Source organism: Pseudorasbora parva, chromosome 17 (assembly GCF_024679245.1).
Source record: "Pseudorasbora parva isolate DD20220531a chromosome 17, ASM2467924v1, whole genome shotgun sequence".
In the NCBI taxonomy this organism is placed as follows: Eukaryota; Metazoa; Chordata; class Actinopteri; order Cypriniformes; family Gobionidae; genus Pseudorasbora; species Pseudorasbora parva.
In genome coordinates, this window is record NC_090188.1 from 42,608,792 (window position 1) to 42,631,683 (window position 22,892).

Sequence of the window (22,892 nt, forward strand, 5' to 3'; positions counted from 1 at the left end):
TTTTATACATCGGAAGATAATTTATAAAGTGAAGTCATTTGACAAAGTGTTATTTTTCTGTGTTTGTTTATGTGTGTATATGATGTTGATATATATATATGTTTATTTTGTGTAATGGCCATTATTTGTGTACGTGTTTTCCCCTTTTTGCGTTAATTGGTGCTGGTCACCTGTGTATAAATTCATGCCTTGTGTTTTTAAGAGTCAGTTCTGTGAGAGGGCAGGTCTTAAAAATAAATGATTGATTTTATTTCTCAAACTCCTTTTTATATTTTTAAGACATTTGAAATTGTCTATTATCTAACCTTCTGTTGAAGCTGGTGGAGAAAACTTAAAAAATAAAATAAAACATTGTGAACTGAAAAATATTAATGATGCTGTTATTAAAAAATAATTTGACAGCGTATTAACACCTAATTGCATTTTAATGACAAATTAAACTTGTGCCACTGAAAAAAATGTATGACATTATAATGGCCTCAGTCAACATCAAAACCAACCACATAACAGTTTAAGGTTAACCCTATAAGCTAAGTAAGTTTCTTAAATTTTATAATCTGTTATGTCATGTTTATGACAGGTTATGTTGTCTTGGTAATGTCAAGTTGTCATGACAAAGACACTGACAGGTTATGATGTATTGGTTTATGTCAAGTTGTCATAACAAAGACAACTCCGAAATGTCATCATTGCATTAAAAATGACATAATTAAGCGAATGACACTTAATGACAGTTGTCATAAAGATGCATAAAAACTCCTTCATATTCATGACACGTGTCATGTCATGATTATGAAGGTGTCATGTCAGTCTTATGCACACCCCTTCAAGTAAAGTGTTACCCAAATGGTTTTCTAACTATATGAACCCTTTGAGTGATTTAATGTATTATAATTGTGGTTAAAATTATCAATGCATTATACACTGTAAAAAAATAAAATAATTCAGGTCTCCAATTGAACATTTTCTTGTGACTGATCACATCTAAATTTTTTAGTTGGCCGAACTGAATTTCTGTGAATTAATCAATTCACAGAAATTCAATTTTGCGAACTGAAGAATTTGGATGTGATCAGTGACTATTAATGCATTAAACATACTTTTATAAATCATTATATAAAGTAGGCTCAAGTGTATCCAAAAAAACAAATTGTTGTTCTATACTTATGATTAATAACTATACGTTATAATAACTATATTTTACCGTTGTCATTCACAATGCTTTATGGGCTGAGCAGTTAATTTGCTCATAGAAAAATGTTGCAAAACAACTGAAATGATCGGTTTCACATACAAAGAAAATGAGAATGGCACATTTCACAGGAAAAAAACAAAAACACTCATTTTACTGAAACCACTAGAACATAACATCAGTCACAAGATCTGCAGAACCTCTTCAGTCATCTGTAATATGAGTGACGTGAAAACCGCTCAGCTCGACTCCCTTTTTACATTCGGTGAGGTTGGGATTAATGTCCGTCTCGTCCACGGTCTTCCTGGAGGTGTAGGTGGATTTCCAGCGCAGCAGAACGATCCTTTTGAAGTATTTCACAGTGTTGTTCTTCACACTGACAAAGCAGAAGGTGTTGATCATGCTGTTGCTCATGGCGATGCACTCGATGATGTAGAACGCCACCAGGGAGTTACGCTCTCGGGAGATGAGCGTTGGGTGAAAATCCCGCAGGATGGTGTAGCCATAATACGGAGCCCAGCAGAGGATGTACGCCGTGAGAATACCGATGAGCACCATGACCGTCTTTCTCCGGCAGCGCAGGCGTTTGCGGATCTGCTCCGTCTGGAAACCCGGCACGCTCTTGAACCAGAGCTCACGGGAGATGCGCAGATAACACAGAGCCATGGTGAGCACCGGCCCGACGAACTCCACGGCGAAGATGAAGAGGAAATACGAGCGGTAGTAAAGCTGCTGGTCCACCGTCCAGATCTGGGCGCAGAAGGTTTTGCTGCGGTTGGCCCCATTGGGGACTTTGGTTGCAGATGCGAAATATGCGGACGGTATGGATATGAGCACTGGGACAATCCACACCCCGGTGATGAGACAGTATGCCGTCTGGAGCTTCATTCTGGGCCTCAAGGGATGAACAATGGCCATATACCTAAACACGACAGAGAGGATGATGGTCAGTTTCCTTTTTTTACTCTACGGTGACAGTAAACTAAAAAGGTCCAGGTTCAGCTTTCTGCACTGCATAGTGCTCCATGATTTAAATAATTGAATACATTATTTTATTTTATTTTCAATCGGGTTAATTGAATGATTCAATGACTCCCTTAACTTGTTTAATTACTGCATTAATCAGCGTTTTTAAATGAATATCTTGTGTGAATGTTTCAGTGGGTGCGTTTACATGCACACCAGTAAGCTGATAACAAACAAAAAAATCAGCATAAAATTTTTTCGTTTTCCCAATAAACAGACAATGCAAGTAAACCATGTTTCCATGACTTAATAAACCGGTTATTTTCTTGTAGTGGCGTCAAAAATAATAATGTCCCTATATCTGACTCTGAGTATTCCAAATGTTCCATCAGTTGTGATGTTAATAGAGCGCGTCAGCGGGAGATTTACTGCTCATATTATCCCTCGTCAGTTCCGGATGCAGCGTTCTGACTGAACCTCTTCTACTTCTGTTGCATGAGATGAGAACACATCTTTACAATTTTCTTGGTCTTAAAAGAGTCTGCGTTTGTGATATATGTCCTTATTTCTGTCTGGATGCATTTAAATCTGTGTTGAGTTTGTGTTTTTGTTACCTATCACACATGCACACTTCAATAAGCCGACAGAAATCAGATTAATGCGTTTAAATGCCGTGCGAAATCAAGGTAAGAGGCAAAAAACTACCTGTTCCGACCAGCTTACGCCGTTTATGACCTTACTCCGATAAAAGAAAACAGTTACCGCGTTTACATGATCATGTTCATTGTCGGCTTATTGGGCATAATCGGCTTAAGAACTTTGATGCAAACGCACTCACTCATAAAGGCTTCAATTGTTCCATTACTGGATGAATCAGTGTATTTGAACAAATCTCTTGAATGAATGATTCAGTGATTCGCTCATATAGACTTCACTTGTTTCATTACTGGATGATTCAGTGTTTTTGAACAAATCTCTTGAGTGAATGATTCAGTGACTCAATCATAAAGACTTCACTTGTTTCATTACTGTATGAATCAGTGTTTTTGAACAAATCTCTTGAATGAATGATTCAGTGACTCGCTCATAAAAACTTCACTTGTTTCATTACTGGATGAATCAGTGTTTTTGAACCAATCTCTTGAGTGAATGATTCAGTGACTCGCTCATAAAGACTTCACTTGTTTCATTACTGGATGAAACAGTGTATTTCAACAAATCTCTTGAATGAATGATTAAATGTCAAACACATTTTTAACAGTCTGTTGTCTCCACCTACTGGGGTAATGATGTAATTGATACAATAATTATTTGAAAATGATGATTCATTTCATTTCAAGAGGTTTACTGTATTTTGATCTCCAGCGAAGACATCAGTGTTTATATCCCAACTATAAACTTGTATGCAGTACTACTGTGATAATATGAATGATTGTAAGACAGAAAAATCATAATTCAAGAGTTTGCACTTACATATAATTTATTGAGAGTAATTTAATGTGTATTTGGCATGCTCTCCGGGGGGAGGGCTTCGAGCTTCTGGCTTTCGAAGTAAGGCCCGAACCCAAAGTACCCCCGTATATGTAAAGTGGTTTAGAGTTAAAAAGTGGAGAAGGGGTGCTGATAACTGTCAACAAATGGAGATAGGACTGCTGTGTATATATACCTCTATTGTTGATTGTCAGAGTGCTTTCCACCTGTGTCAATTATCTGGATGAGCTTCTGCCAAACCTTCTTCATAAAACATCATTTTCTTTATGGTTGAAATGACTGTTTGTGAAAATGTTTCATATCTGTACTTGACAACGGCTCTCTCTGGATCAGAACACAGATCTGAATGTTCGCTGTGATTAATAGACATAGAGCTGAAACGCTGTCATTGAGATCTGAAATGAGATCGCAATCTTTTATTGATTAACCATGAAGCTTTGCCTCCTTCTTCTATAAATGTGCATAATTTTGGATTGCGCTGTCATTCATGTAAATTTCAGTGATATGCTGTAGCTTTTGGACAGAATTTTCATTTCGAGTGAACCATGCTTTTTTCATACTGATTTATGAATGGTCACGTCTTTCTGGAAAATAACATTATGTGCCAACTTTACACTGCGGGGCGACTGTGTTGAGTCTTCTGTGAAAACCTAAAGCTCTCTAACACCTAAAGTCACCATAAAGTCACCATTTCGCAGTGTTTATTATAAATTATTTTTCCGGGCACATCCTTGCATGTTTTTAAATTAATGTTCCTGGTAATCTCTTCTCTGATGACGAAGGCGGAGCCACCTGTCACTCACATGCAATCCACCAATAGCAAACCACAACCGTCCAATCAATTCGCCACAGACACAATCAAGCCCCGCCCTACTTTTGTTCTTGTTACTCAAGAGTTTCACTCGGATATACGGCACAAGGGAAGAAAAGACAACCGCAACTTTCATTTCATGCTGACTTTAACACAATCCTTCAGGAAATGCTCATCTAGAACAATGTGTCCTATTTGTGTTATCTGATTTCCACCAGTAGTTTAGAAACTTGTAAGCCATTTATAATTGAATTTTGCTTAATTAAGGACTGTCATTACAGACAAGTCAAACAGCAAGTCATATTTAATCACAAGTGTCTTTTATCATAATTAAAAATCACTGTGATGAGGTTCAAACAAACTCTGTCCTGTCATAATTTAACTGTAAAATTACTTATTTAGATAAAGTGTCAGTGGGGACTTCAAAGGCTATTTATGCTGTAGAAATAAAAGAGGAGACAAAATTTAGTTATGATTCACTCGTTGATTTAGGAAAAGAAAAAGGATAATTAGTATTGTCAATGTTTCCCCATGCCATTTCGAGCTGTTAGGAGGGACACGCAGCTTTTGTAAAGGACACGTAATTGTTGTTTCCTCAAACTATCTTTTATACATTCACTGTGAAAGCATGTTAAGGAATACACACGTAGCACTTTAAACTATTGGGGTTCACTCACTTACAGAAATATTCCAGTCTTCCAGATGTCACCATTAGGACTGTCTCTAACTTTTAAATGGGTTGGGTTTTAATTATTTAATAAAACAGGGTTCAGTCTTAACATTCTGAATGGATGAGACGTGTTTGAAGCTGGTAAACAGCTTTTCGGTAACACTTTCTATGAAGCCTTTATTTAAATGCTTTAGGATGGTATTCTTAAGACATTATAATGAATGCATAATTAGGTAGATGTTATATATCCTTATGAATAACTTTAACATCAGTTATAACTCATGTTACTTTTCTGGAAGAAGACAAAAAACACTATGAAGCCTTTTGGATGTTTACATGAAGACTTTACAGTAAGATGTAGAAAGAAACTCAAAGATGTGAGACTTATAATACATTATAACTATGGGAACTGTAATCCACTGTAACTTAAACTTATATAATTATATGTGTTTATTGTGCGTTATAACTGTTGTTATGAATATTATGTTTTATATAATGCATTATGCATACATTATAAGGCATTATAAATACAGGCTTCATAGAAAGTTCATCTAAAAATTTAATTTACATCACTGTTTACTCATGTTTATGTTTATGTTCCAAGAGTATGCTGTTGTTTTACTCATTTTTTTAACCCTAGACAACAGATTTTTTTTATTACTACTACTTTTATTACTATTATTATAATTATTATTATAATTATTATTATTATTACTACAATAATTCATTTTGTCACCCACCATATCTGCCAAGACAGACTAACAGTAACAGTAGATCCAATAGTACTAACAGCTGTTTTTCACAGTTGAATGTATCATACACACATATCTGAATAAGATTTCATACAGTAACATTGGTAAAAGGAAAAATTATCTATGACAATGACACACCACATCAATCCTGTCATGATGTGTTGACATGTGAATGCAAATGTGAACGAGATTTTAGGGTAATATTATGAGTGAATAACAGCTTCGATTTCTGCTCAATTTTCAGCTATTGTATAACATCAGAAGATTGGGAATATAATCATATTGACTATTTTATAGCACAAAGCTTAATTTGTTTTTTTTTAAGTGTACTTATGCAGTCTTGGTAAACAGCTGTATAATGATTCTGCAGATGTTTTGCTTTTCTCTCTGTCTGACAAGTGAAGGAGTTTAATCAAAGAAAAGGAGGAAACAGCAGGTTAAGCGTTGTGTCCCTCCATGTAATGGATAATGGATACACACACTTACTGCTTTGTTTGTTTGGAGGAGGAGCACACTGCTCGTTGGAGCAGGGCGAATGTGAGCATTGTGAGTTATTCACAGTTAAAAGGCTTCGTCCACTAGGAAAAATTATGCCAGTGAATGGGGGTGTCTTTGAAAGTTGGCGAAAGTGCTTCTGCCCTTCGCTGTTCACAACACTGGATCAGGAGTGTGGCAAGCAGCAAGGCGAGAGATCATGAGAGCGGGCTGGAGACGAGTGTTGATGAAGCACCAGCTGCTCGCCACACTGGTGTCGTCTCACAGAGGAGTGACGGGAGCATAAAAGGATGAGAGATGACAGTGCAAAACGAGAGCGGACCGGGCCTAGATTTTTAGCTGTGTTTTGTTTCCGTTTTGTTATGTGTGTGCGGGCAGTTATCTGTAAGGGGCTGTTCGCCGGTTCCCGCCTCCTTCCCATGTCTACAAACATTACTACAAGGAGAAACTTCAGAGACTGTGTCCAGTTCGTGCTCTTCAGGCCTACATCCACCGCACTAGCCAGTGGCATAAATCAGAGAAATTGTTTGTTTGTCATGGGGGTCATAACAGAGGGTCGGGCCCCAACAAACAGACCACGTCACATTGGGTCCTGGATGCTATTGCTCTCGCCTGTGAGGCGTGCAGACAAGCTTCGCCGACAGGTTTAAGGGCTCACTCCACTCCAATCACTGCCTTGGAATGTCCTCTCCACACACTCATGCCACTCCGGCTCTCACATCTTTGAGTCGACATCACAAGCTAATGTCTGAGGCCTTCTTGTGTTCTTGTGAGCACACTTACACAACCGGGGTCCAACCGATAACACAGCCGGTAAGGGGTCCAAACACCTTCAAGCATGGCAACATGGGTATTCTCATGCTAATCAATGCAGCATTGATTGCAGCTTTTGAAAGTGAACGGTCCGGGTTACTTGACTGTAAAGTTGTTTCCTGAAAAAGCGGAACGAGATTCTGCGCTAATAAGCAGTATTGCTCGTCTTGGCTACTTCCAAACCACACCCACATTACCGTGGATTTGGCTGACAAGCAAGAGACGGTCCATCCCTTTCGCTTGCTCGCTTACTGCGATATGTATTGCTCACACACGTGTGACCCGTCACAGAAACCAGGGACACAAGTCAGCAGCACAACTTTCCAGCAAAATGCGAAAGAAGTGTTTTTTTTTTGCAGAATCTGTTAGTTGAGATCACGAAGAAGCCTCTCTGTTTTTGAGAGAGCAGTATTGGTGTATTTAAAAGTGTACATTTTGAGGTTGAAATCGGCTTGTTTTCGGAGATTCTAGCATGCAGTGTCATTGTCTGTGTGTATTTCCATACGGGATAACCCGGCTTTCGTTTCTTTTGTTATTATCCCCGCCCTCCGAGGGAAGCGTGGCTACTTATTATGCAGCGCACTGGCCTGCTCTAGCTGATATCAAAATTCAATGAAGATGGACGCCGCAAAGATGATCGCAGACGAGCTGAACCGTGGCCGTTACACCGAAAATGTTTCGAAGTACTTCTTCGACAAGCTGGATGCTTATGAACAAGCACTCACTTGATGGGGATAAAGACAGCGAAATGGGGAAAATCCGTAACTTTGACTGTAAATGCTACACGTGGAGAAAAGAGAACTCTGCATGGGAGACAGTCCTGTAGCCATAAGCTTTCTCCAGACATTATGTACAACATACGGCTGGATTCTTTAGCTGCGGAAAAAGAGTGGCAGGACATGCGAATTATTGGACATTTATCACTTGCCAAAAAAAAAACCATTACTATAATGGGCTTTTAGATGGTAATGTTAGCATTTGCTACCCTTTATTATTAAAAGTATGCGGTCCGATTTTTCCCGTTCTGTCGTTACTAGCAACCATGCAGCTTTACAGGGGGTGTGGCTTATCTAAATGAGATGTAAATGAGCCCTGTTGTCACTCCCAGCAGGTGAGAACAGGTGAGAACTGCAAAACTTTAGAGGCTGTTTTCTCTCGTTTACACTTTTCTAAAGGCCTACATTCAGATGGCCACAACTTCTCCAAATATTATCAGATTTCCATGTGTTACACATCGTTGGAAAGCTTGGAGACTACACTTTCAGAACCGACTTGTGTCTCTACTTTCCATGACTGGTCACATATGTTCCCTCGAGTGATCCCGAAGCACACCCCAGTGCTTCTTCGGCTCATGTGGGAGACGATGAAGAATCTCTTGGCTCTCCAGACTTCAAGCAGCCAGCCTCTGAGCATTCCTTGCACAATAGTTAATCCATCGAGGAATTACTCAAGGTGGTGACTCCCATTGTGCCAGGTTGCAGATTCACTGGCCCCACAAAAAAAGAGACCTCCTAAACGATCTAAGCTTGAGGATAGGTTTCTGTCCGGTGGCAGGGGGAGGGACCACAACATCAGTCTCTCTCTTTCTTCGAGGGTCACCATGACGAGCTATCAATGTCATGGAGAAAACATATACTTCTTGTGTCTTCGTGGGCGTATGCAGAGATGCCTCAGGTTGAAGAGGTGCTCACCTGGGTCAGCATGTTCGCTAAAGAGACCTACCCTCCCCAGGAAGCCGGGTAGAACAACTTTGGCTCTCATGGACAAAGCTTATCAAGCTGTTACAGACATACCAGGCTGACCTGGCAGTACCATTGACGAAAAATGTCTGCTTTAGTGAGCCCGGAGAGGCATCTGTGGCTCAATCGAATTGGGTTAAAAGACAGTCTTTCTCTTTGATGCTCCCATTTCACCATCTGGCCTGTTTTGTGACTAATGTCGAGTTCAGACTGCACAATTTTTTTAATGTTTGGTTTACTGCACTTTTCACATTTCATGACTACCTTGGGCAGTATTCAGCCACTGCTGTGTTCAAACTGACCGATGGATCGGCAACGGAGGAACAATCACAGACAACTCTCAACACACGTAATGTGACAAGTAAACAACGCATGTGGAGTTGGCTGATTTGCGGAGAAAAAGAAAAAAGATTATGGCAGAAGAAATTGTTGGGGAGGCAGAGGGAGCAATGATTGTGTTAATACATAATTTTGCAATGTGCTGCTGTGGCTGGACATGCAAATGTTGGAGCTTTGTTTCTCTTTTATATAATTGTAAATATATCTATTAAAGTACTGATATTCTGGTCTACAACTCCTTCCTGAACCTCATGCGGCCCTGTATCTTGCTCTCTCATTGGCTGTAGGTCACCATCAATGTATTTTTCAGTCAGTACTCATTTCACACAGCAGGAGCTTGAATCGCCGACAGGTCCAGATATTTAGCATGCCAATCACTCGTCGGCGATTCTCTCAGATTGCGTCTTTGATAATTCACACTCGCATTGAATTGTCACTCGCGTGCACGAGCGCCGATTTGCCTAGGATTCTGGAGATTTGTTGGAAATTTCGCAAAACCTGTCGGCGAGTCAAAATTGGGGCTAATATCGGGCAGTGTGAACTCGGCATTAGTCAATACTGTTGTTAACAGATGAAGGGAGGTGAAGAAGCATGAGGAAGCTTGAGGAACCCTGGGTCGGGATGCGATAGAGCACACATAGGGTGCGTCTCAATATCCCTCCTCGTTTCCTCGCTCCTCTGTCCTCCATCCTATGACCCGGAAACCAATGGAGCTCAGCCATCTTGTAGGAGATCTCAATTCTCTAACTGCACCGCGTGGAGGCGCGGATGGAGGAGTGAGGAGGCTTCCTGAGGAGTCATGAGCAAGGATACCCTGGAGTATCCTTTGTGGAAGTGTTTTATAGACTAAACGTGACGCAAGCATTAATTCTCCTCCCCTTCACATCGTGCCACAGTTTATTAATCATTATTATTATGTTTACATGTAGGCTACAACACAAATGTTTGTCAAATAACAAACAACTACAGTTGCAGAATTATATCAAAGCACAAGAAAATGAACAAATAGAAACTAATATACAAGGAACAAAAAGCAGTTAATAACTGGAATTCGTTGTTAATAATATCTGGTAATATTGATTCAAATATGGACAAATGTGGTATTTTGTGGAAGCTAAAGCTACAATATAAATAGTTATCTCTAATTCAAGTTCAAGAATCCCGACTAAATCCAGCGGTGCAGAGTCATTATTAACTGACGCCACTTTAAAGTGACGTTAAAGGATCGAGGATATATCATTTCACTTGATTGAGTTCCTGCGTCCTCACCTCCTGAAGGGGTGGAGCTAAGGAGCGAGGAAAGGAAGCTAGGAAAGGATACAAGGATGCACAAATAAGAATTGGGAAGCACCCATCATCCAAAATGCACCTGAATGCGTTTCCTCCAGTTTCTCTGCTCCCCGGAGTTCAAGGCAGAGTTCGCCAACAAGGGTCTTGCCTCCTACTGAAAGCATCACATTGGCCGAACAGAGTATTGTTCTCAGAGATAATATAGCTCATCAACTACTCAATTGACTCAACTCCTCAATCTCCATGGGCGATTCTGGAGAGGAGGGACCTTCTGTCTCAGGCAGAAGGCATTATATTCCATCCCAGGCCCAACCTGTGAAACCTTCATTTTTGCCCCTGATGGGCACCAAATGAGGGACACTGGGCTTTCGTCTGACGTTATTGAGACCATTCTAAGTGCTAGCAATATCATCCAACTGCAGCCACAATTGAGCGTTATCGTGCTGGTGGGGGTTACCGTTTTCGCAGACTGGAACGCCCCCTTCTACTTCTTCGCCTCTTCTCCTGAACTGCCAGCTGTCATTATCCGGATTAATATGTTCAACATTCGCTAGTTAGTTTTTCTCAAACAGAAGCTTCAAAATAAGATCTAGCATCTTGCAACAGGACATCATGACTTTGCGTAAACATACACTCCACTTTCTAAAGCCAAGTGGCGTGTTATCTGTACGCATTTTGAGCTATCCGTGTGTGTGTCTACGCCGTGTGATTCCGCGTGAATCTCTACACTTAAACGATCCATCATCCCCACATCTGATTTTATGTCTACGCCGCAACGAACCATTACAGGTCCTTCTCAAAAAATTAGCATATTGTGATAAAAGTTCATTATTTTCCATAATGTATTGATAAAAATTAAACTTTCATATATTTTAGATTAATTGCACACCAACTGAAATATTTAAGTTCTTTTATTGTTTTAATACTGATGATTTTGGCATACAGCTCATGAAAACCCCAAATTCCTGTCTTTTAATTAATTCCTAATAATTCCTGAAAAATTAGCATATTTCATCCGACCAAAAAAAGAAAAGTGTTTTTAATACATAAGAAGTCAACCTTTTAATTAATTATGTTCAGTTATGCACTCAATACTTGGTGGGGAATCATTTTGCAGAAATGACTGCTTCAGTGCGGCGTGGCGTGGAGGCGATCAGCCTGTGGCACTGCTGAGGTGTTCTGGAGGCCCAGGATGCTTCGATAGCGGCCTTAAGCTCATCCAGAGTGTTGGGTCTTGTGCGTCTCAACTTTCTCTTCACAATATCCCACAGATTCTCTATGGGGTTCAGGTCAGGAGAGTTGGCAGGCCCATTGAGCACAGTAATACCATGGTCAGTAAACCATTGACCAGGGGTTTTGGCACTGTGAGCAGGTGCCAGGTCGTGCTGAAAAACCAAATCTTCATCTCCATGAAGCTTTTCAGCAGATGGAAGCATGAAGTGCTCCAAAATCTCCTGATAGCGAGCTGCATTGACCCTGCCCTTGATAAAACACAGTGGACCAACACCAGCAGCTGACATGGCACCCCAGACCATCACTGACTGTGGGGACTTGACACTGGACTTCAGGCATTTTGGTATTTCCTTCTCCCCAGCCTTCCTCCAGACTCTGGCACCTTGATTTCCCAATGACATGCAAAATTTGCTTTCATCCGAAAAAAGTACTTTGGACCACTGAGCAACAGTCCAACAGTCCACAGTCCTTCTCTGTAGCCCAAAAGTGTCTTGACCTGGGGAATGCGGCACCTGTAGCTCTGGATGTTTCTACTCCAGACTCAGTCCACTGCTTCCGCAGGTCCCCCAAGGTCTGGAATCGGTCCTTCTCCACAATCTTCCTCAGGGTCCGCTCACCTCTTCTCGCTGTGCAGCGTTTTTTTTTGCCACACTTTTTCCTTCCCACAGACTTCCCACTGAGGTGCCTTGATACAGCACTCTGGGAACAGCCTATTCGTTCAGAAATGTCTTTGTGTCTTCCCCTCTCGCTTGAGGGTGTCAATGATGGCCTTCTGGACAGCAGTCAGGTCGGCAGTCTTACCCATGATTGCGGTTTTGAGTAATGAACCAGGCTGGGAGTTTTTAAAAGCCTCGGGAATCTTTTACAGGTGTTTAGAGTTCATTAGTTGATTCAGATGATTAGGTTAATAGCTCGTTTAGAGAACCTTTTCATGATATGCTAATTTTTTGAGATAGGAGTTTTGGGTTTTCATGAGCTGTATGCCAAAATCATCAGTATTAAAACAATAAAAGACCTGAAATATTTCAGTTGGTGTGCAATGAATCTAAAATATATGAAAGTTTAATGTGTGTGTGTGTGTGTGTGTGTGTGTGTGTGTGTGTGTGTGTGTGTGTGTGTGTGTGTGTGTGTGTGTGTGTGTGTGTGTGTGTGTGGCCACAATGTTAATGGATTTATAAAAAAAATATATATATATTTTTTGAAAATGTAAAAACGCAGAATGTGTCTTTTGATGAGTAGGTTTAGAGATCAGGGTTGGGTTTAGGCAATCGTTATTGTGATTAACATGGCCAAATGAAATGTTTAGAATCGGTTGCAGGGCATTTCCGCTGAACTGGTTTGGGGGGAAAATAATGCATATGATATCATACCAATGTGCCTTGAGGAACTCATTCTGATTGTTCGATGAGGCGCTACCAGGAATGCCCAATAGGCGTTCTTGTTTCATGACGGGAACGCCCAAGCCGCAGCTAGACCCTTCTCAGTGCTAGCGCTTCCTCCACTAGGAAAAGTTATGCCCGTAAATGGGGTGTCTTTGAAAGGTGGAGAAAGAGCTTCTCCCCAAGCCGTTCACAATGCCGGATCAGGAGAAACATTATAGATTGTGTACTTGACTATAACCCTGTTCCCTGAAAAAGCGGAAAGAGATGCTCCGTTGATTAGCACTATTGGGAAAGAGAATACCCACGTCGCCATGCTTGAAGGTGTCGGGACTCCTTACGGTTGAGTAGATGCGCAGGTGGCATGATGGCAAATGTCCAGGAATTCCTCCACATACAGCTCCAAGTCTCTTCCATTCTGAAAACGGCAAAACTGTTCCTCCATCTAGTAGTTTGTTGCCCTTTATCGGGGCAACATTGATGGACGCAATGTCCAGTCTCTTTCTCATTTTGAGGGTCCAATATTCTGTAACACTCAGGTTCAAGAAAGAGGAAGATGAAGATGAAGATGAAGTGTTTAATTCAACAATCCAAATCGACAGGCAACATGCGAAACGATACCAGAAACTGAAATTAAACCAAGCAGGAACTTAAATCCACTATGATTAACTAAAACGATGAGTGTCCATGGTTACAGGATTGTGGCGGGAAAATTGAACAATTGAACACGTGACGATTGAAAACCAAAACAAACTGAACAAGACTTTGACAGATATAAAGTTAGAATTATCTTTTAAATTGTTTTATTCCGTGGCAGGAACAAGCTTCAATACTTAAATGGCTTACAGTTAGGCTAATTGATTGTATTAATTGCCAGAATTGCCAGTATTGTTTATAGGGATTATTGCTATACTGTAAACACTTATTTTTTCATGCTTTAACTTATTTTATGTTGGACCTTTATTGTCTTAATAAGATAGTGAACAGGTTTCCAATTGCTTTGTTCTCAATACAGGATAATGAATGTCAGATTATTCAATCCTACTAAATATATGGAATGCATATGTTGCAGAGTATGTAATATTTTCTCACTGTTTTTTGTTTGTTTGTTTGTTTTGTTCAGGAGCCTCAATGCATAATGGATGTATCTCAAGAATATTTCACCCACTAAATATGCAGCCCTGGAGCTTTACGCACTGTGGCGGGATGAGGGACGATACGATATCTAAAGCACACCAACCTGTCAACAGCGATGGCCAGTAAGGCATTGGTGGACACATACAGAGACACAGTCCTGAGGTAGTTGACGGAGGCACACAGCACTTTCCCATGATCCCATGAGAGCTGTTTGACCACATAGTAATCCACCAAGAAAGGACAGCAAACCACAGCCACGATGAAGTCGGAGATGGCCAGGTTAGCAATCAGCAGGTTGGTGAGATTCCTGAGTTTTTTGTATCGGGCCAAAGTTGCAATGAACACGAAGTTGCCGAAGCCACACACCAACATAATACAGACAAGGACCGCTCCAATGACGATGGTGGCCACGAAGTAGGCCAGTCCCTGCGTGGTGTCGGGCATCTCATCTGCAGGAACACCATAGTCCATGTCGTAGAAGTCTGTATAAGTGTCATGGATGTCCAGAACGGGCACCTGACTGTGAGGGTTCACGTATACGGCTGCCACGTGAGAGATGTTTGCATCCTCCATGGCAGGAAAATGAGGGAGCTCTTGTAATTTCTGTCAGGGTTCTCGTGTCGTGTTTTTTTTTTTTAGCAGTCAGTGGTCATTGTCTTTTTCTAGCAGTCTTGTTATTGTCTTTTGAAGTGTTTCAGATTTCATTTTCAGTTGGAGAAAGCAGCTGCACATGAAACATAAAACATAAGCATGGTCAGTTAAACAAAACTTAAACACGGTCAGCCAAACACTCATGTTATATAATTAAAATGGGAATATACTGTGGAAAACAATATCACCTCTATCTAAACTTAAAAGTAGATATCAAACTTTCAAAAGATATATCTCTCATGTCTGTGCGGCAAGTATACGAGTTTCGCTTCATTTTTTTGTGACGCATTTCAGAAAGTTCACAGAGACTGAGACGTAAGAAAACACACACTGTTTGTTTTCTATTTTTTACAAAAGCACACATTTTGTTGGTGTGAGTGTACACAAATAAAATGACAGCTCAATTTCAAAAGACTTGCAATACATATTTTAAGAAACATTAAAGCTTGATTTCCCCTTTACTATAATTGCATGGAAAAGAGCAACCAGAGTATGATTCAAAATATCACCTTTTGTGTTCGAAGAAAGAAAAGTCAGAGTTGGAACGATTGAAATGTTAATTTTGGGGATAAACTGTTCCTTTAAATAATAAACCAATTTTCATTAACTTGAGGGGGAGAAAAGGTTTTTAGATACAGCTCCGGTACTGCGATACTTCCCCCTGCTGTTAAATATTGTGCATTCTGCGACATGTCTGTTCAATTACTTCACGGCAAAATAATGAAAAGAGTGTGAACCATGAGAGAAACATGAATGTGTGCCATGGGAAAGCATCCAGTCCTCTGAGGCAACAAAGCTGTAAGAAAACGACGCATCTTTGCAAAGCAAAAGCATTTAGGTTGTAAAATATGCATTTATGAAAAATATCTCAGTAACACTTTACTTATACCTTTATTTAACCTTTACTTAAACCTTTATTTTTAATTAATTAATTATGCCTTGTATGCACCTTATAATGCATTGTATGATCTCATGAATAACCATAATCCCCAGTTATATACACCTTTATAAAGTCTAATACATTAAAACACGACACACAATTGATTTCAGATGACAAAGAATGTAACAAAGAACGTGCAAACATCATAATGCATTTTAACTTTGGTTACAATTATTTATGAAGTGATATAATGCATTACATTGTACATTATGAATACCTTTTTATGATGCATAAAGGATTTAAGTTAAGAGTAACTAAAACCTCTCATTTATTGTACAAGCGGTTTGAAGTGCAGAGTTTGACTGCACATTATGTTTGATTATTAAAGTATGATGTTTACTTCAAAGTAGAAATGTTTTACTTAAAATAGTTTAACATTATTAAAAATTTTGCCTTCAATTTTTTTTTTAAAGATTCTGCTTATATTAGACGTGCATTAAAGGGGTATTAATTTACTTATGATACATGTAAAGCTTTATATATTTTCATAAATAATTGCAATCCCAGTCTTTATACATTATAACCTCATAGTATATAAATAATAAATAGAACAATACAATATACATTATATATGGAACTGGATTATTTTATCATGTCTGCACCATGAGCTTTATAATAACCATGAGGAGGTATTATTACGCAATGTAACTGTAGTTACAATTATTGTTTGTTTTCTTTGAATGAAAAATCAATAATTATGTCTTCAGGCCGTTTGCTTAATTTTATTAGCATAAGGCTGTAATCAGTGCATAAAGTAGAATAACATTAATAGACATAAATAATGACAGATATTTCAAACGTTCAGTAAATATTTACCACTTTATCCGACATTATCTGTGCTGTCACCTCGTGTTTTATATGTTTAGTTTAAATGTGACAATGTACGAAACGACGAAGTTTTCTCATCTCATGTTGTGCATAAACTTACCGACTTGTAAGAGTTGAGAGACGCGTGTCATTGTCGCTCGCGCGTGATGTTTCCTGCCGCATCTGTGTAGCGCGCGCGCTCGTGTGTGCAGCTCCGCTCGAGTCCTTCACAGATGAGCATCTTCTCTCTCCCTCTTGTGGCAAATGTGAAAGTCTGATCATTGACGTCTTCAGTTCTCAAGCACGGATTCCACCCACCTGTTCACTGCGCGGGTGTGACGCGCTGAAAGTCACGCGTAAAGGTAAGAGGCTCTACAATACGCCAAATTATGTTGAATACAGTCCGTGAATTAAAAGGCTCGGTTGGGCTGATATTATTTACAACATTATAAAATCCAAAAATGTTTAAAATTCACCTGACTGAATTCACTCCATATAAATATAGTAGATTTTATTTAATTATATATATATATATATATATATATATATATATATATATATATATATATATATATATATATATATATATATATATATATATATATATGTATAAAATACTTTTTTATGCATAAAATATTTTTATTGTATAAATATATACAATGTATGTATAAAATATTTTTTTCTTTCTCTGTTCATTAGGGTTGTGCCGATGGACGATATCATCAAGTTTTAAAAATCACCTAAATTCTAAATTCTAAATTCACTCCATATAAATATAATTTTTTTTTAAAATCCACTCCTCACTCCATTCAAAATCTTGCCGCTCCGCTTCCACTCACATAGCTACTCCACAACTACCCCCCACCCCCCCACCCCCCGGTCGATGTTTTACTGTACACATGGTCAGCTGCCGATTTAGGTGACATCGCCCAACCCTACTGCTCATTCTCAGATTTCTTATTAACTGCATTTTTATCTATAATGCATTTTGAAATTAGTAAATATTAACTAGATTGTTGATGGTAATGCATTACAAGTAACGCAAGTTATGTAAAGATTACTTTTCCAAGTGTAAAGCATTGCTTTTAAATGTACAATGCAATAACTGAGTTACATCACAACTTACTGTAGTGTCATCATTAGGTGATCACATGGCTGCTTGATTGCACCAACCTGTTGAGGAAAAAAGGGCGCAGTGGAGAGCGTGGCGTGTTTATCAGAGGTGGTGACTTGTAGGGTACGCTTGACTGTGTCTCGGGAGGGCAATAGGCACTTTAGAGGTGAAGATAGATAGTCTGGTAGTTGACTTTGTGTGAGAGAGTGGAGTTAGAGGGGAGGAGATTTTAATTTAGTGTCACCAATTCCTTGGAACAGCGCTCTATTGATGCCTAAATTGCCCTGCCAGGCCACTGATGATTGTACAGAATTGACTTTGCCCTTGCCAGGCACTGGGCTTACGGACTGAAAGGAACTGCTGACTCAAACGCGACCTCCTCATTGCGGAGGTGCGATCCCGTGCCGACGTTGCTGTTTGCTGTGTGACGCTCCTAACCATATTTGGGTGGATCTTCTCACCTTTGAGAGAGGGAAGCGTTTTTAATTCATTCATGTATTTATGTAGCCTGCTGTTGATTGTATGACTGCAGCAGGTGTGGGAGGGATGGGGAACACCGAATGGAGGAGCATGCCTGAATTGTTGACAAAAGTTGCACACTGTGTGCAGATGATGTGGTGTATTTTGGGTTGTCCCGTGGCTCTTCCCCATCTCTGTATTGAACACTACACCTATGCCTGTGCTATTCATTTTATTGTACTTCTTGAAATAAAATGAAATTCCCTTCGATTAAGACAACAGTGTTGTTTCAGATTTTTAGACATGCTTGGGTTTCAACAAGGTTTATTACTCTGGTGGAAAGCGGTGGGATTAGTAACCTACAGATCGCTGTGAAATCTAGTTGCAATATCTGATAGCCTGCGGTTTGTCAAGAAGTCAGAGCCACAGGGGGCGAGTGGTACTGATAATGTGCCCGTTGTAGATGCTGTGGCTGTTGGGCAGCTAAACACTATGCCTTGTCCTGTTTGTTTTTTTTGCCAGAAACCTTTACTGGTATGGGCCGTGAGTGGTCTGATTGGGGAGAGCAGTTTGACATGGCTGCAGGGATTAACGGATGGGATGAGGTATTAAAATTAAAGTTTATGTTTAAAGTGTATGATCTCTGAGTTTGGCCCGAACCCAGAGTACCCCCCAAAAAGCTAAGGAGCATAGGATAGCCACCTGGCTAAATACCCCCCAAAGAGTACCAAGATTGGGGGGCTGGCATCCATGAAGGGCCCTGGTTGCTTGTCCAGGAAGGCCCCTGAGAGCTGTTTGTGGTCCCTTGTGCTGGGGAGATTTAGCCTGGTCTTACCAGACTCTCGTACATTTCATTTGTACATAGAGTCTGGCCACTCTCCATTGATGAGGGTTTATTTCCACGAAGGCGGGTACTCTGTTGAGGTTTAAAACTATTGGATCTGCCCTGAGCCACTCTGGATCTGCCATAACCAATTGCAAACATTTGGTCATGACGTATGTCATGCGTCCTACGCCTGTTTCACACAAATCCAGACAACATAAATGTGCACTTGTGCAGGCCACCTCAGTGATAAATTTATAGGATAAAACCTAAAGCTCATGCATTCGGATTGTGATTTATTCACACCAAGGTGGACGGGAGAGTTTTGTGATAGGGAACGCGCCGCTCACGTGGTCCATAACATGATTGAATGCTGTAAATTAAATGTCATATGCTTGGTATGATAATAAATGCTGCTATAAATAACAGACCAATTCAAATGTTTAAGTGCTTTTATTTTAATTTGTTTGAGCAGTGATGAAATGTATTGCTCTTGTAAATACTTGCCAGCATTTTAAAGAAATACAAGTCTAGAAATGCATCCAAATAACAGCAAAGCAACCGTACGGTGTTCTGCAGTGGCCAAAAATGATTATAAACAGTGAATTTTGAAGTGATATATTCTTGAAAACTCAGAGATGTGGATTTGAACAGGTATTACATCACCACACGACCTTGCGTTTGTCAAAAGCAGTCGGTAACTTGGCCGGGGATTTTTACATGGGTGGTGAGAGACGGACGGCAATAAAATAACTGACCAGTCCCTGTAACTTAAATTATGGCAATACCTTCCGACCCCACGGGAAACAGTTACCGTCCAAATAGCTTCAGCAACTCCTTTACCACTAACGGAGCAAGCTGGAAAATCAAACTTTTCCTGAATTCCCCCTGTTGGGGAGGAGGGCCACAACATCATGGCCACCAACAAATCCCAGCAAGGATTGTTATTGCTCCGGCTTTAACTTCTGGATATTCGGCAGTGGTGCCTCAACGGAATGAATGGTTTCGTTCGCATCTTCTTCGCCACCATTACTGAACTACAACTCCAACTAGCGCATGACATCAACGTCATCGTTCTCAGCCACTCTCTCTGTTCGCTGATTGGACTGGTAAAAATTTGTTCGGAGAAAACCTAAGAAAACACAGCAGTCCCAGACGTAGTACTGAAGGAAAATTAAAATTGAGCGGAAGTGCGTAGGAGGGCAGAACCAGGATAGGGGAGATTACCTGAAAGAGAAAACAGGAGAGAAAGGAGAAACCTGGGAGAGACAATAAAACACTTCCTTACTGCGTGGGAACTTTCCACTCTTTTACATTGCGTGAAACATTTTATTTACATTCTTTCCACTTTCTTGCTGCATGGAAACTTTCCACTGACTTACTGCTTGGAAACTTTCCACTGACTTACTGCATGGAAACTTTCCACTGACTTACTGCATGGAAACTTTCCACTGACTTACTGTATGGAAACTTTCCACTGACTTACTGCATGGAAACTTTCCACTGACTTACTGCATGGAAACTTTCCACTGACTTACTGCATGGAAACTTTCCACTTTTTTGCTCTGCATGGGAACTTCCCGCTGATTCGCTGTGTGGCAACTTGCACTCTCACTGCCTGAAAACTTTCCACTTCTCATGGAGCGCTGAAAAACAGTGTGTAAAAATTGCAAAAAGTGTGTGTCCAAGAGATTTTTCACTGTGTCCACTGCGAGACCAAAAGCTTGCTGTACAGAGAGAAAAGGATGGATGCCCCAGTAGATGCCCCAGAGGATTTTAATCAAAGAGGGTTTGGTGGGCTTTTTAATGTGGAAACGATTGGTCCTGATGTAGCTTTGAAAAGTGTCTGAGGACCATCTCCCAAAGGCTTGGATCTGCTGTTGGGATAGGCCTTTTTGAGCTGCTGAGGTTGCGGCCCCGATGCGGAAGGAGTGACTCAAGAAGTTCTTTGCTGGGACGCCTGACTGTTGGAGAATGGATTTGAGGTGTTTCTAGAACCAAAAGCGTTTCACGGGTTTGTTGAATTCATCTGTGAACAGGGGTTCCAGGGGAGATTTGGTTTGAGAACTTCCCCATTGAAGATATGCCAGAACTGACTGGTATGGTTGGATCAGTGATGAGAGTTTAAAATTGTAGATAAAATGACCTTTGTTGATTTGGTCAGACTTACTTTGCTTGATCAAATAAGAGATTGTTTTTCCATCTATTACTGATAAGTCAGAGATGGTTGGGTGGGTTTTTGGGTTGAATTTTGATGTGATGGCGAGTTCACATCTAAGGAAACCAAAGAAGGCTAAGATAAACTTGCTGTCGAGAGTTCAGCCGGTATTGAGAGGCTGGTACCCTGTGCGAAGGGTGTGAATACATTTGGTGAGGATGTCTAGTTTATAGGTTGTCCTTTGTCAGGACGGGTGGGCTGGGATTTTTGGATCCCTTTGATCAGGATGGAGGTCTGAGAATTATTTATCTCAGAAGAGGGAGCGCCATACATCAGTTTATGGAAAAACTCCATGCCGCTCAGGTAACCTTTGATGGACCCTATTTGGAGGCCCTTGGTGGTGTTAATATAAGAAATGAACGAGGTGATTAAAGGAGAGGCAATGGTGTCGAATGATGTGTCGAGGAGGGGTTTTAATGGGTGGGTTACGGAAATATTAGTTCCGAATAGTGAGCTACTGGAGTTGGGAATTGGTCAGCCTCTGGAGCCAGCATCCTGAATTTCTGAAACAGAAAACGAGACCGAGAACATGTTTAGTAATCATGATAAATTGACCGCAAGCTGAAATCCAAGTGAGATGCCTTAGAAGTGGCATCATACCAGGTGCTTGGGAACATCTTTTATTTATGCAATGCACTGTTGCTTCGTGTTGCCCTGTGCACTAAAATGCTGCTAGTGGCCCATTCTTTCCCCCACAGGAAAGCTGCTACTACTAGCGGGTAAAGCTCGAATAGTACTGAGGACTGAGTTATGTCCTGGAGCTGCGGTGGCCATGGACCTTGATAAAACAAACAACCTTGGTAAAATCCCCCGAAACCAATCAAGGGGGCTGCGTCTGTGAACAGCTGGATATCGGTAGGGGACGAAACAAGATCGCTATAGAAAAAAGATATGCCATTGGTTTTAGGAATGTTAACCATATTCTGAGTTCATCATGACATGCTTGGGTTATAGAAATTAGATTCTACGCCAGGTTTAAAGCCGTTTTTGAGACCTAACAGCAGGTAATTACTAAATTCAGCGTCCGGGTTGTGAGCTAGTTTAAAGTGCGTGTGTGAAATATTTATTAGTCGATAAATAATTCTTGGATTTTTTATTTACAGATTTATGCATTGGAGATACAATATGCAGGCTTGGGCGCCGCCACATAATTTACAGATTTCCATGAACCAACATCGCTGTCTGTTGCATTTAGCAATATTGAAGTGATTGCAGGGCTGCCTGCTTTCTTCAAAGGAAGAGGTGGTTGCGCGTGTGGTTGATGTGCATGGCATATAACTGCTGGATCTGACGGTGTTTGTCTCCCGGCGGGGTGGAGAGTAGGAGTAAACCTGCGGACACGATTCTGTAGCACATGACACTGACCTGCAGACTGTGCAGGAGACATTTTTACAGCCTAAAAACACCCTGCTGTGGTCGAGTGCACCCCAGTATGTGCACTGGTTCAACTGTGCGACTCGCATGGCTCTTTTGGCTGATAAAAGTTTATGGTAGGTGTAGAAATGGCTCCCTCCATAGGACAGCACAAGCTCGGCTATGATTGCCAAGTAATCATCTCCGCCGCCTGTGGGGG

The 22,892-nt window shown here is 40.6% G+C and overlaps 1 protein-coding gene across 2 annotated transcripts; it reads right to left on the minus strand.

Moving 5' to 3' along the window:
- Positions 1–936: 936 nt before the first annotated feature.
- Positions 937–16,960, minus strand: prokr1b (prokineticin receptor 1b). Of its 2 annotated transcripts, none has more exons than XM_067421562.1 (3): positions 16,827–16,960; positions 14,411–14,988; positions 937–2,114 (listed from the first exon to the last, which is right to left on the minus strand). In XM_067421562.1, exons 2-3 carry the CDS (start codon positions 14,878–14,880, stop codon positions 1,397–1,399), a joined length of 1,188 nt encoding a protein of 395 aa, XP_067277663.1. In that variant the 5' UTR covers positions 14,881–14,988; positions 16,827–16,960; the 3' UTR covers positions 937–1,396. The 2 variants fall into 2 exon arrangements, with proteins under 2 accessions (XP_067277663.1, XP_067277662.1); XM_067421561.1 differs by having other exon boundaries at positions 14,411–15,031; positions 16,827–16,950.
- Between the last annotated feature and the right edge of the window lie 5,932 nt (positions 16,961–22,892).

Coding starts and splice junctions, on each gene's coding strand:
- prokr1b (XM_067421562.1), bottom strand. CDS start 14,880: ATGGAGGATGCAAACATCTCTCACGTGGCAGCCGTATACGTGAACCCT. Junction 2,115..14,410: donor CTGGCCATCGCTGTTGACAG/GTTGGTGTGCTT, acceptor TGTCGTGTTTAG/GTATATGGCCATTGTTCATC.